This window comes from Oncorhynchus mykiss, chromosome 16 (genome assembly GCF_013265735.2).
Source record: "Oncorhynchus mykiss isolate Arlee chromosome 16, USDA_OmykA_1.1, whole genome shotgun sequence".
NCBI classification, from domain to species: Eukaryota; Metazoa; Chordata; class Actinopteri; order Salmoniformes; family Salmonidae; genus Oncorhynchus; species Oncorhynchus mykiss.
The window spans coordinates 33,644,988-33,659,977 of NC_048580.1; the positions used below are offsets into that span (position 1 = coordinate 33,644,988).

The 14,990-nt window shown below is 42.8% G+C and overlaps 1 protein-coding gene across 1 annotated transcript in view; it reads right to left on the reverse strand.

Moving 5' to 3' along the window:
* Window positions 1–7,669: 7,669 nt before the first annotated feature.
* The window catches only part of clcn6 (chloride channel 6), a 28,587-nt gene continuing 21,266 nt past the window's right edge, over window positions 7,670–14,990 (reverse strand). Inside the window, exons 21-22 of the mRNA XM_021565635.2 lie at window positions 13,177–13,302; window positions 7,670–12,404 (exon numbers count right to left, since the gene is read on the reverse strand). Coding sequence (XP_021421310.2) covers window positions 12,324–12,404; window positions 13,177–13,302 — 207 coding nt within the window. The 3' untranslated portion in view covers window positions 7,670–12,323. The remainder of the gene's footprint in view (window positions 12,405–13,176; window positions 13,303–14,990) is intronic.

Genomic DNA, 14,990 nt, shown 5'->3' on the forward strand with positions numbered 1-14,990 from the left:
CACAGCTAGCTAGCTGCTACCAAGTGGCCCAGCCCCGAAGCTAGCCTTGAACCAGGCCCATCCCTCGGCGTGCTCAGTGGACCCTATGATCACTTGGCTACACAGCTGATGCCTCCCCGACTCTTCCCTAACACAACTATAATCCACTACATCACCGGATTCCTGCCGTAATCCAGTGAACAGCAATAAATGGCTAAGGCTCAGGACCTTAGCATCGGATCATCGCAGCTAGCTAGCTGCTACCGAGTGGCTAACGCCCTTGTCCCAAAGCTAGCACCAGTTTACTAGCTGGGAGATGCGCCTGGCTTAAGGCTAACAAAACTACTCCAGCTACAATAACTCTTTTGCCAATTGGCCTGGACCCTTTGTCGACACAGAGCCCCACCGATCCATCACGACTGGTCTGCCGACGTAATTCCGTCCGATGTGCCCTCAACCGGCCTTTGCCGGACGTCGGTGAAAACGCTTCTGCTAGCCCCGGCCTGCTAACTTTATGAACTCTGTTTCTGTCGCTTGCTAGCGTAGAAACGACTACCTAGCGGCTTCACTGTTTCATTTATTGCTGTTCACTGGACCCTATGATCACTTGGCTACACAACTGATGCCTGCTGGACTGTTCATTAATCACGGTACTCCATTTTGTTTATTTTGTTTATCTGTCGGCCCCAGCCTCGAACTCAGGCCCTGTGTGTAGTTAACTGACCCTTTCTGCCCATTCATTGTCATTTTACCTGTTGGTGTTGTCTTATCTGATTAGCTGTTGTTGTCTTACCCGTTGTCTTAGCTAGCTCTCCCAATCAACACCTGTGATTGCTTTATGCCTTGCTTTATGTCTCTCTCTAATGTCAATATGCCTTGTATACTGTTGTTTAGGGTAGTTATCATTGTTTTATTTTACTGGGGAGCCCCTAGTCCCACTCAACATGCCTCAGATACCTCTTTTGTCCCACCTCCCACACATGCAGTGACCTCACCCAGCATAACTAGTGCGTCCAGAGATGCATCGTCACTCACTGCCTAGGTTTACCTCCACTTCACCCGCACCCAACCATAGCCCTGTCTGTACATTATGCCCTGAATCTATCCTACCACACCCAGAAATCTGCTCCTTTTCTTCTCTGTCCAACACACTAGACCAACAGTTTTGATAGCCATTAGCAGTACCCTCATCCTGCTCCTCCTCTGTTCCTCTGGTGATGTGGAGGTTAACCCAGGCCCTGTATGTCCCCAGGCGCTCTCATTTGTTGACTTCTGTAACCGTAAAAGCCTTGGTTTCATGCATGTTAACATCAGAAGCCTCCTCCTTAAGTTCGTTTTATTCACTACATAAGCACACTCCGCCAACCCTGATGTCCTTTTCCGTGTCTGAATCCTGGCTTAGGAAGGCCACCAAAAGAGATTTGAACTCTACTGCAGAGCTAGAACTTTGCAGGCTGTCATACTTTTCAGGTCTATGCCCAAACAGTTCGAGCTTCTAATTTAAAAAATGAATCTCTCCAGAAATACGTCTCTCACTGTTGCCGCTTGTTTATAGACCCCCTTCAGCTCCCAGCTGTGCGCTGGACATCATATGTGAATTGATTGCCCCCCATCTATCTTCACAGTTCGTTCTGCTAGGTGACCTAAACTGGGATATGCTTAACACACCGGGCGTCCTACAATCTAAGCTAGATTTCCTCAAATCTCACACAAACCATCAAGGAACCGACCAGGTACAACCCTAAATCCATAAACATGGGCACCCTCATAGATATCATCCTGACCAACTTGCCCTTCAAATACGCCTCTGCTGTTTTCAATCAGGATATCAGCCTCATTGCCTGCATCCGTTATGGGTCCACAGTCAAACGTCCACTCCTCATCACTCTCAAACGCTCCCTAAAACACTGGAAGGATATTGACCGCATCCCGTCAGTAGAGGATGCTTGGTTGTTCTTTAAAAGTAATTTCCTCACCATCTTAAATAAGCATGCTACTTTCAAAGAATGTAGAACTAAGAACAGATATAGCCCTTGGTTCACTCCAGACCTGACTGCCCTCGACCAGCACAAAAACATCCTGTGGCGGACTGCACTAGCATTGAATAGTCCCTGTGATATGCAACTTTTCAGTGATATGCAACTCCAAAAAGTTTTGGGACACTGTAAAGTCCATGGCGAATAAGAGCACCTCTTCCCAGCTGCCCACTGCACTGAGGCTTGGAAACACTGTCACCACCAATAAATCCACGATAATCGAGAATTTCAATAAGCATTTCTCTACGGCTGGCCATGCTTTCCTCCTGGCTACCTCAATCCCGGCCAACAGCTACTTTCCCAAGCCTCCCCAGCTTCTCCTTCACCAAATCCAGATAGCCGATGTTCTGAAAGAGCTGCAAAACCTGGACCCATACAAATCAGCTGGGCTAGACAATCTGGACCCTCCGCACCATTGTTGCAACCCCTATTACCAGTCTGTTCAACCTCTCTTTTGTATCGTCCGAGATTCCTAAATATTGGAAAGCTGCCGCGGTCATCCCGCTTTTCAAAGGGGGTGACACTCTAGACCCAAACTGTTACAGACCTATATCCATCCTGCCCTGCCTTTCTAAAGCCAAGTTAACAGATCACTGACCATTTCCAATCCCACCATACCTTCTCCTCTGTAATCCGGTTTCCGAGCTGGTCACGGCTGCACCTCAGCCATGCTTAAGGTACTAAACGATATCATAACCGCCATCGATAAAAGACAGTACTGTGCAGCCGTCTTCATTGACCTGGTCAAGGCTCGACTTTGTCAATCACCACATTCTTATCGGCAGACTCAACAGCCTTGGTTTCTCAAATGACTGCCTCGCCTGGTTCACCAACTACTTCCTAGACAGAGTTCAGTGTGTCAAATCAGAGGACCTGTTGTCTGGACCTCTGGCAGTCTATGGGGGTACCACAGGGTGCAATTCTCGGGCTGACTCTTTTCTCTGTATACAGTTGTGGCCAAAAGTTTTGAGAATGACAAATATTAATTTCCACAAAGTTTGCTGCTTCAGTGTCTTTAGATATTTTTGTCAAATGTTACTATGGAATACTGAAGTATAATTACAAGCATTTCATAAGTGTCAAAGGCTTTTATTGACAATTACATGAAGTTGATGCAAAGAGTCAATATTTGCAGTGTTGACCCTTCTTTTTCAAGACCTCTGCAATCCGCCCAGGCATGCTGTCAATTAACTTCTGGGCCACCTCCTGACTAATGGCAGCCCATTCTTGCATAATCAATGCTTGCAGTTTGTTAGAATTTGTTTGTTTGTCCACCCGCCTCTTGAGGATTGACCACAAGTTCTCAATGGGATTAAGGTCTGGGGAGTTTCCTGGCCATGGACCCAAAAGATCAATGTTTTGTTTCCCGAGCCACTTAGTTATCAATTTTGCCTTATGGCAAGGTGCTCCATCATGCTGGAAAAGGCATTGTTCGTCACCAAACTGTTCATGGATGGTTGGGAGAAGTTGCTCTCGGAGGATGTGTTGGTACCTTTCTTTATTCATGGTTGTGTTCTTAGGCAAAATTGTGAGTGACGACACTCCCTTGGCTGAGAAGCAACCCCACACATGAATGGTCTCAGGATGCTTTACTGTTGGCATGACACAGGACTGATGGTAGCGCTCACCTTGTCTTCTCCGGACAAGATTTTTTCCGGATGCACCAAACAATTGGAAAGGGGATTCAGAGAAAATTACTTTACCCCAGTCCTCAGCAGTCCAATCCCTGTACCTTTTGCAGAATATCAGGTCTGTCCCTGATGTTTTTCCAGGAGAGAAGTGGCTTCTTTGCTGCCATTCTTGACCCCAGGCCATCCTCCAAAAGTCTTCGCCTCACTGTGTGTGCAGATGCACTCACACCTGCCTGCTGCCATTCCTGAGCAAGCTCTGTACTGGTTGTGCCCTGATCCCGCAGCTGAATCAACTTTAGGAGATGGTCCTGGCGCTTGCTGGACTTTGGGTGCCCTGAAGCCTTCTTCACAACATTTGAACCGCTCTCCTTGAAGTTCTTGATGATCCGATAAATAGTTGATTTAGGTGCAATCTAACTGGCAGCAATATCCTTGCCTGTAAAGCCCTTTTTTGTGCAAAGCAATGATGACACATGTTTCCTTGCAAGTAACAATGGTTGACAGAGGACTAACAATGATTCCAAGCACCACCCTCCTTTTGAAGCTTCCAGTCTGTTATTCGAACGCAATCAGCATGACAGAGTGATCTCCAGCCTTGTCCTCGTCAACACTCACACCTGTGTTAACGAGAGAATCACTGACATGATGTCAGCTGGTCCTTTTGTGGCAGGGCTGAAATGCAGTGGATTTTTTTTTTTGGGGGGGGGGGGGGGAATTCAGTTCATTTGCATGGCAAAGAGGGACTTTGCAATTAATTGCAATTCATCTGATCACTCTTCATAACATTCAGGAATATGCAACATGCCATCATACAAACTGAGGCAGCAGACTTTGTGAAAATGTATATTTGTATCATTCTCAAAACATTTTGATTCTCTGATCCACCTCTACACAGACGACACCATTCTGTATACATCTGGCCCTTCTTTGGACACTGTGTTAACAAACCTGCAAACGAGCTTCAATGCCACACAATCCTTCCGTGGCCTTCAACTGCTCTTAAACGCTAGTAAAACTAAATGCATGCTATTCAACCGATTGCTGCCCGCACCCGCCCACCCGACAAGCATCACTACTCTGGATGGTTCCGACTTAGGTATTTGTAGTTGTCCACATATTCTATGTGTCTGGCTAGACTGTAAACTCTCCTTCCAGACTCATTAAGTACCTCCAATCCAAAATGAAATCTAGAATCGGCTTCCCATTTCGCAACAAAGGTTCCTTCATTCATGCTGCCAAACAAACCCTTGTAAAACTGACTATCCTACCGATCCTTGACTTCGGCGATGTCATTTACAAAATAGCCTCCAACACTCTACTCAGCCAACTGGATGCAGTCTATCACAGTGCCATCCGTTTTGTCACCAAAGCCCAATAACACCCACAACTGTGACCTGTATGCTCTTGCCGGCTGGCCCTCGCTACATATTCGTCGCCAGACCCACTGGCTCCAGGTCATCTATAAGTCTTTGCTAGGTAAAGCTCCACCTTATCTCAGCTCACCGGTCACCATAACACCCTCCCGTAGCATACGCTTCAGCAGGTATCTCTCACTGGTCATCCCCAAAGCCAACACCTATTTTGGCTGCCTTTCCTTCCAGTTCTCTGCTGCCAATAACTGGAACGAATTGCAAAAAAAAATATTGCGTAAGTTGGAGACGTATTTCCCTCTAACTTTAAGCATCAGCTATCTGAGCAGCTTACCGATCACTTTCTCAACCCTGGTCCTCGAGTAACCCCAACAATACACAGTTTCATTGTTGCTCATAACTAACACACCTCATTCAACTCATTGAGGGCTTGATGATTAGTTGACAAGTTGAACCAGGTGTGCTTGTCCAAGGTTACAACACAAATGTGTACTGTTCCGGGTACTCGAGGACCAAGGTTTGGAAACATGGATCTATACCATCTATGTCAGTACAATCCTTTACAGGAAGTATATTGAACACATTTGTCTACGTTCTTTAATTGTATCAGCTCAAAGATAACAGTTTAGGATGCTGGCTAACTGCTAGCTCAAGTTGTTATAAATCTGACTTGAATGATGTGTATTGTTCTAATATCACATTGCCACTGGCAGTACTTTTGTTATTACATACTTTGTATAGGTTCTCTTTCTATTGGGATATGATGACCATGAGTTTCACAGGATAGAACTCTGACATCAATTCACCTCACATGAATAAAGTTATGGGATAAATCATAGATAAATCAGTCACTCTGCTCAATTTGACATACATCTAAGTCTTTGGAACTACAGTATAGGGACAATTTTTGCAGAAATGACTGCATTGATGTTTATACAGTAGTATGTTTGTTTGTAGGTCAGCAAGTGTTTTAGACTAGTCACAATAAATGTGTAAACAAATAAAAAATATCAATACTTGATCTACAGCCATGCAGAATCTAACCTATTGAAGGCCACCACCTATACTCAAAATTTCCCAAGTCTCCAGACTTCGAAACACATTAAAACTAGTAGCCCGTGTTGTGGCTGCCTCCACACTTCCAGAGTATTTGTCTACCTCTTCTTCCCCATAGACTCGGTGCAGAAGGCCCTCTTTACATCCTAAAACACCTTTCTAGGCAGCGGTGAAGTGAGCTAATAAGATCCTAATACTCTGTCATTTACAGTAGGGCATTCCTCCAAGGAGTCTGCAGTGCCTTCAGACATGAGATACATCTCAATGAGGTTGCTCTCATATCTTATGCTGGCCTAAGAACACAGAGTAAAGGAGAGCAATATGGTGAATACCTACCACAAAAAAAGGCTTTTCACACTACTGAGCCACACCAAACAAAGCTGTACTGAGATGACCTGGTCTGTGAAATGTCATAATTAATTTCAATATTTTGTATGTGCCACAACTCTGCGATATTCTAAAAACGAACCATTGGTGACTTAAGGGTCTCCCTGTAGCAGGGTTCCTCAACTGGCAGCCTGCGGTTTAATTTGGCACCCTAGGTTTTTTGGTAGAATTTTCATTGTTGGACATTAAACACTAGGAAATCAGCTTCAAGTGATTTTAATTTGGGAAATATGTTCAAGTATTTCCATCATATACAAATGTAAGCAAGGTTTGAAAATATTATGTTTTAGTCAAATATTATATATGTTTGGGTTTCTTGCAGTCAATTTGCAGTCTACAAATGATTTGTAATTATGTTCCGGCCCCCTGACCACCCTCTCTCAAGAAAACAAAAGGTCCCGCAGCTGAATCTAGTTGAGTATCCCTGCCCTATAGCCTACAATGATCGTTCGAGAAAGCACTGAGGTGGCTACAGTATGAGACAACACCAGGAAATAGTACAAATCTGTATAACAGCCACTTCGGTACATGAAGACAAAAATAACCTTTCACCCCGACATAAAGAATGTGATTAATTCATAAATCATTTTTAAAAATGCTGCACACAATGTATTACCAAAGATGGCAGTGACCCATTGAGAGAAGGTGCAACATACAGGAGCAGCTGAGCTGTGCAGCAACTAATTAAAACACAAATGATGCGCCTGGAGACTTTTCTCTTAACAGTGTGTCACCATCGCTTGAAAACTTTAAGTGGCGCCGCAACTGACCCTTATGGAACTCCAGATAGATTCCAGGGCTTGTCAGTGACTGTGATCCCAGTGATAAGCACAGGTCTGATGGCCAATGGATTTTTCCACTGTGGGGGAAGATTGGCCTGATTGGTAGTTTATAAGTGTGGGCCAGGTTCCCAGAGCCAGTCAAATGTGGAAAACTCGGACCGGGACCTCGTGGAATGCCCCTGTATCCGGCACACCAGGACACCTTACTGCCTTACACAGCCAGCCTGAGCATGCATGCCCTCATTTTAGTACCAGGCAACAGGGAATCTTAAGTCGTTCTGGACTACTCAAGCATTGGAAAGTTTAAGTCGTACAATATGAGAATATATTGTATGTATAGAATAAGTGAAAATAACAACACCTTTGTATTATATCTTCTAAAACATTTTAAAGTGTTAGTTATTTAAAAAAAATAGGATGGATACATCTGAATGATTTACAAAACAAAGGGATCTTTATTTTGAAGAGCAATGTCAAGGCACAAGACAGAGGTTTCTGTTTTCTCTTTCCCAGGGACCTATGTTGTTTGCCATGGGCTTGCTTTTCTACATACGGTATGTCAAGCTTCCACAAACGTATCACCAAGCTCAGAGCAATGCCTAAACCTCCACAGCAGATTTACTAAACACTGGTGTGTCCATAATGTTATTTGGAGGGGGTGGGGGAAACCGGTCCCTCTGGTCCTGACAATGGCTAAGCATAGCACATTTACCACTTGTCCATTTTCCATACAACTTAATCTGAAGCATGTCATCTGCAGAGACACATTTAGTGTGGATGTTGACTTACCCAAAATTCCACCGTTTTCCAGAAATCCTGGTTTGACGATTCCTGAAACCTGAGAATTTTGGGAAAGATACCCTTACATTTTGCAACCCACGCTATGGCAATTCTACAAACAAATACCCCCCCAAAGTAACAACTATTTATCTTGTTCTAGACCAAATGTAACAGCTTATCATTTTATCCTTTATAGTACATGTAGCAAATCATACAAATAACATTTCATAAAAATAAAAACTCTTAAATAAAACAAGGCAAAAAACGTGACACAAACATAACAAGGAATGCTTAGTGTATACAGTCCATTCGGAAAGTATTCAGACCCCTTGACTTTTTCCACATTTTGTTACGTTACAGCCTTATTCTAAAATGGATGAAAAATAATTTTTCCATCATCAATCTAAACACAATACCCCATAATGACGCACTTGTGATCTCATACCAAAGGGTTGAGAATACTTCTATAAATAAGGTATCGGTTTCTTTTTTTAAATAAATTAAGAAAAATGTATGGGGTAGTGAGGATTTTATTTTTTAGATCCATTTTAGAATAAGGCTGTAACGTAACAAATGTGGAAAGTATTCAGACCCCTTAACTTATTTCACATTTTGTTGTGTTACAGCCTGAATTCCAAATTTATTCAAAAAAAAAAATCCCTTCAGACACAATACCCCATCCATTTTTGCAAATGAAGTACAAAAACCTAATTTACATAAGTATTCACACCCCTGAGTCAATACATGTTAGAATCAGCATTGGCAGGGATTACAGCGGTGAGTCTTTCTCAGTAAGTCTCGGAGCTGTGCACACCTGGATTTACAATATTTGCACATTATTCTATTTTAAAATTCTTTATGCTCTGAAGCAGGTTGTTGATAATTGCTAGAACGCCCTTTTCAAGTCTTGTATTAGATTTTGCCTGTGCAAATCTTTTGGGGGGTCTTTGCCGATGACAAGCATACCCATAACATAATGCAGCCTCCACTATGAAGAGTGGTACTCAGTAATGTGTTGTCCTGAAATACAAAGCGTTAACTTCTTTGCCACATTTTTTTGCAGTTTTACTTAAGTGCCTTGTTCTGTACAGGTTTCCTTCTTTTCACTCTGTCATTTAGGTTAGTATAGTGGAGTAACTACAATGTTTATGATCCTTCCTCAGATCTCCTGTCACATCCATTACACTCTGCTACGGTTTTAAAGTCACCATTGGCCTCATGGTGAAATCCCTGAGCGGTTTCCTTCCTCTCCGGCAACTGAGATAGGAAAGACGCCTGAATCTTTGTAGTGACTGGGTGTCCAAAGTGTAATTAATAACTTCACCATGCTTAAAGGGATATTCAACATCTGCTTTTTACCCAGCTACCAATAGATACTCCTGAACTGATTTAGGCTAGCTGATGTAGTTATTGACTCAAGACATTTCAGGCTGTAACACAACAGAGTATGGAAAAAGTCAAGCGGTGTGAATACTTTCTGAAGGCACTTTATGTGCCATCATGGTTTGTCATAATTGATTCCCTTTACATCAATCTTTACTATTAATAAAAAAGCTGCACTGGCCTCATCATCATGTTTAAGCACATGTTAAAAAGGTAGACTCTGCAATATAACATCACCATACACAGCAAGGGTGTAACCGTACATGTATTTGTACCAAACCGTCCACACTGTGAAACCAAATTAAAATACGTTAAAACGTTTTTATTTACAACATAAAAACACTAGGCCTATAGGCTATGCCTATGCTGCATTGTAGGCCTACGCCTCGAGTAAATCTGATCTGAAAAAACATTTCAGGCTATTCCATTATAACAAGTAGAGTCTATGTGCACATTGTAATTAATTGTAATCTTATTTTTGAGCATTTCAAAATTTTGTGAGGCACAGCAAATCATTTGTTCTACATAATGGCAAGTGGTGGGGTCAACAAACCAGAATTAGAGGATCCTCCATCATCATTTAGATCTCAAGTTTGAGAACATTTTGGTTTCCACCCAGTAAATTACAACCGCAATGGATAGAGAGTTGTGGATAACAATGTCACCTATGCAGCTGCCAACACCTCAAATATGTTGGCACATTTACACCGAATTCACTCCAGTATACCGGCGCAAGACAGAAACACAAAGAAACAATGTCTCCCCTCTAAATTCAAGCAGCTAAATCTGACAGGGACAAATAAATTACAAGAGTGATAGGTAGGCTAAGTGTATATATTTTTTTAACCGTCTTTGGTTTATAGCCACGGATATGCACCCATTCTCAGTAGTTGAGAAGAGCGGGTTTCAGCACCTCGTGAAAGTGATCGAGCCATGTTACGAACTTCCCTCTTGCACCCGTTTCAGTAAACAGGTCATACCCGCTCTATATAAGCAGGCCAAAGCCAACGTTTTGTTGCACTTAATTGTGACAGCCCATCACCTTACCCTGGAGTGGGAAATGTACTGTGCTACAGACACGGCCCCTTTACGAGAGCTACAAGTGTGCATCTGGCACTGATGGAGGCAGAGTCATGGTGCATTTGTTACCAAGTGGGAATTTACCACATACTACTGGGAAAAATCCACTTGAACGGCCCTCTAACTGGTAATGAATTACTTGTGGGAAATTTGTCGATCATCCTGAACAACCACTTCTCGCACATGGATGGTGACCTCCGTAGTCACCTATGACGGAAATGGCCACTTAAGAGAATCTTTGGCAGTTAAATTCAACAAAACATTCATAAAAAAAAAACACCATTACAGCATCTATTACTGAGGTTTTGAAACTATAATTTGTTTACACGCATGATAGCTGTACTTTTAGTTTATGATTGACGCAGCTTGTTGGCCATTAGTCAATCAGCGTTTCTCAACGAGATCCAATCACATGAATGCAGCCAACTGATATTTATTTATGGACTTAAACTGGTAAATTCCCACCTCCCACATGGTTACAAACACAGCATCAGAGTGGAAACTTGAGACTCAACATAACAATCCTGTCACAACCGACAATGCCAGGAAGATTGTGAATGGCATTTCATTTTCCTGTTATACCGAGCCGAACCATGACCCCAAAACCGCAATATGTACTGAAGCGTGGGTTTGGTGAACCATTACACCCCTAATAGACAGTGGGCAAACGCCCTACTTACACACATCAACTTAGCACAGACATTACTGGCTTATCCCAATTTATGCTGCGTTCAAAACAACTGGGAACTCGAAAATCTCTGACTTTCGACTTCAGTGAGTACAAGACAACTGGGAACAAGGAAAATTCGTTTTGAACGGTCATCCACGTGGGGAACTCGGGCCTCTTTCTAGAGCCTCGACTTTCCGACCTGAAGATCACTGACGTCCTGATTTGACCTTGTTTTTCCCTGAGTTCCCAGTCTTGAAAGCACCATTACACCATCTCTTGAGTTGTGTGATAATGTCATATTGCGTATTCTACCTTTAAAGTACTACCAACCCAACCTACATGGATGGGGAAACTAGCCAGAAAGTCACCACATTATTGGTTCCCTGCAATGTGAATCTACAAGGTGAACAACGGCAACATTTCCACAAAGATTTTACAGAGGTACTTAATACTGACAAACAAATGTCCACCCTTTTCTGTCTAGAAAATATGCTGGACCTTTCTTGGTCCCACACCCTCTAACTCAAAATTAAAACTAAAAAACCTTGGTCGATTCTATCCAGTCTTGACATACACCATATTCTTCCATCTTCTTCCATCTTCCTCTGTCCTTTAGAAACACACCCATAACATTGCTGCCTGAATATTTGTGAGATGAACTGTCCTCTGTTAAGCTTAACATATGCGAGTGCAATTGTGTATTTGTGTGTTAATGCAGCTCCACACATATGCCTAGGTTAGAAATAGTCCGCAATGTGACATCTTGATAACACTGCAGGAAAAACCTACTTTGATCGAAACCACTGGCGGCACAGTGAAATGTTCTTTTCGCAAATATATAGTATAATACATTTAAATACACAGAACATAAAATTCAAATGTACAGTCAGAAGTCAAAACAGGAGTGTTACAGTGATAAAGATGAGAAAGTCGGTCTGTTGGTAAAGCGTGGACACTTGGGATTACAGGGGGGATGTCTTGGGCTGTAGAGGCTCCGGAGCAGAGAAAAGTAATCCTTTAACCTCTCGTTACAGAGGTGTGTGCCCATCGTGTCGTACAGAGTGTGGGGGAATGGATAAGACATGGAAAAGTATGGTACAGGTCCAGTTGAAGGGGGGATTGCAAGACCTGGGCGACTCTTGACGGCTTTAAAGACTGGACTCTGGAGCTCAAATGGTGATGTAATGCTGTCTGAGTTTCCCCAAGAGGAACTCGTGGGTTAAATTGTGTCGTGTGATTATTCCCACAATCTGAAAGAGAAGGTACAGGGAGCGACATCATGGAGCAGACTGCTTCCTCCACTCTAGAAAGACTCAAAAATAATTAATTAGCTACAGTAGTTAGCTACTGAGCTATTCCTCTGCGTAGTGCTTCTAAGCAAAAGCAAATATCTTAGACAGTTTGACAACAATTCTTTCTTTTTTTAAAAAGTGGTGTTAGTCCCTTGAAGCTGAGTGTTGATTATTCATGCAGGTTTAGAATGTAACAATATGGACCTTTAATACGTACTACATTAAGTACATAAAATGTGTATTTTGACAAGGCCACTTTTTATGTTATTAAAATGTCACCATTAATAAGCATTAAGGCTATACTGGCCAACACAGCTTGGTGTGTCAGTTAATATAATTCCTCATCTGGGTTGTATTGATAAGCCATCAATCCTAAGAAAACTGACTGAAACAGGGAGGGACTACCTGAACATGTCCAATAAGAAATGCTTATTTTCCATTTCCGTTGCAAACCATTTTGAAATGGTGTGCCCTAATGCAGTGATTTTTTATTTATTCTGGTCCCGGGGACCCAAAGGGCTGCACATTTGTTTTTGGCCAGAGCACAACACACCTGATTCCACTAATCAAAAGTTTAAGGAGTTGATTAGTAGAATCAGGTGGGTGGTACTAGGTCAAAAACAAAGGACCAGGAATTTAGAAACACTGCCCTACTGAATATGACCCAGGCCACAGAGAGGAAACAGGAAGTTAAGGAGTGGGAATTTTAACCCCTTGCGGTGCAACTCACCTCTCCTACTGCGTTGACCACAGGCAGGTGTCGAAGGCCCATGGTCCTGAACAGGTTAAACACTTGGGACACATGTGTGTTTGGGGACACTGTGTAGGGGGAAGGGTTCATGTACGGGGTGACGTCCTGAAAGGGAAAGAAGATGATCACTTACTATCACAAACATGTAACCAGGTAGTAACAACAAAAAGCCTCAACACTTGAGGAAATGTTTTCCTTTTAGGTGACAAAGCACAAACGTGACGCTCTTAAAGAAACGGTGTACAATTTAATGCAATGCGTAGAAACCTAATATTCCACAATTACTCTAATTTCAATGACATGTATTTCTATCAATATTATATATATATTTTTTAATAAATGTATTTACAGGGTTACATATTCGTTTCTATAGCACAACATGTGCTTCAGAAGTAGCTATATTTCATATAGGCTAGGGGTATGAAACTACACTGAACAAAAATATAAAACCCAACAATTTCAAAGACTTTACTGAGTTAAAGTTCATAAAAGGAAATCAGTCAATTTAAATACATTCTTTAGGCCATAATCTATGGATTTCACATGGCTGGGAATACAGAGATGCATCGGTTGGTCACAGATATACTACATGGTCAAAAGTATGTGGACACCTGCCCGTGGAACATCTCATTCCAAAATCATCTGCATTGATATGGAGTTGGTCCCCCCCTTTGCTGCTGTAACAGCCTCCACTCTTCTGGGAAGGCTTTCCACTAGATGTTATAACATTGCTGCAGGGACTTGCTTCCATTCAGCCACAAGAGCATTAGTGAGGTCGGGTACTGATGATGAGCGATTAGACCTGGCTTGCAGTCGTTGTTCCAATTCAGCCTCAAAGTTTGAGGGTGTTGAGGTCAAGGCTCTGTGCAGGCCAGTCAAGTTCTTCCACACCGATCTCGACAAACCATTTCTGCACGGGGGCATTGTCATGCTGAAACAGGAAAGGGCCTTTCCCAAACTGTTGCCACAAAGTTGGAAGCACAGAATTATCTAGAATGTCATTGTATGCTGTAGAGTTAAGATTTCCCTTCACTGGAACTAAGGGGCATCCACCAAACTTTACAGTTGGTACTATGCATTGGGGCAGGTAGCGTTCTCCTGGCATCCACCAGATGATGAAGCATGATTCATCACTCCAGAGAACGCGTTTCCACTACGTTGTTCACAACGTTATCAGCAACAAACTGTTCGCCAACACAACGCCATACACGCTGTCTGCCATCTGCCTGGTACAGTTGAAACTGGGATTCATCTGTGGAGAGCATACTTCTCCAGCATGCCAGTGGCCATCGAAGGCAAGCATTTTCCAACTGAAGTTGGCTACGATGGCGAACTGCAGTCAAGTCAAGACCCTGGTGAGGACGAGCACCCAGATAAGCTTCCCAGAGAAGGTTTCTGACAGTTTGTACATAAATTATTTGGTTGTGCAAACCCAGTTTCATCAGCTGTCTAGGTAGCTGGTCTAAGACGATCCCACAGGTGAATGTGGAGGTCCTGGGCTGGCGTGGTTACACGTAGTCTGCGGTTGTGAGACCAGTTGGACGTACTGCCAAATTCTCTAAAACAACGTTGGAGGCAGCTTATGGTAGAGAAATTAACATTAAATGATCTGGCAACAGCTCTGGTGGACATTCCTGCAGTCAGCATGCCAACTGCATATCTCAAAACATGAGACATCTGGGACATTATGTTGTCACAAAACTGCACATTTTAGAGTGGCCTTTTATTGTCGCCAGCACAAGGTGCAGCTGTGTAATGACCATGCTGTTCAAATCAGCTTCTTGATGTGCCAC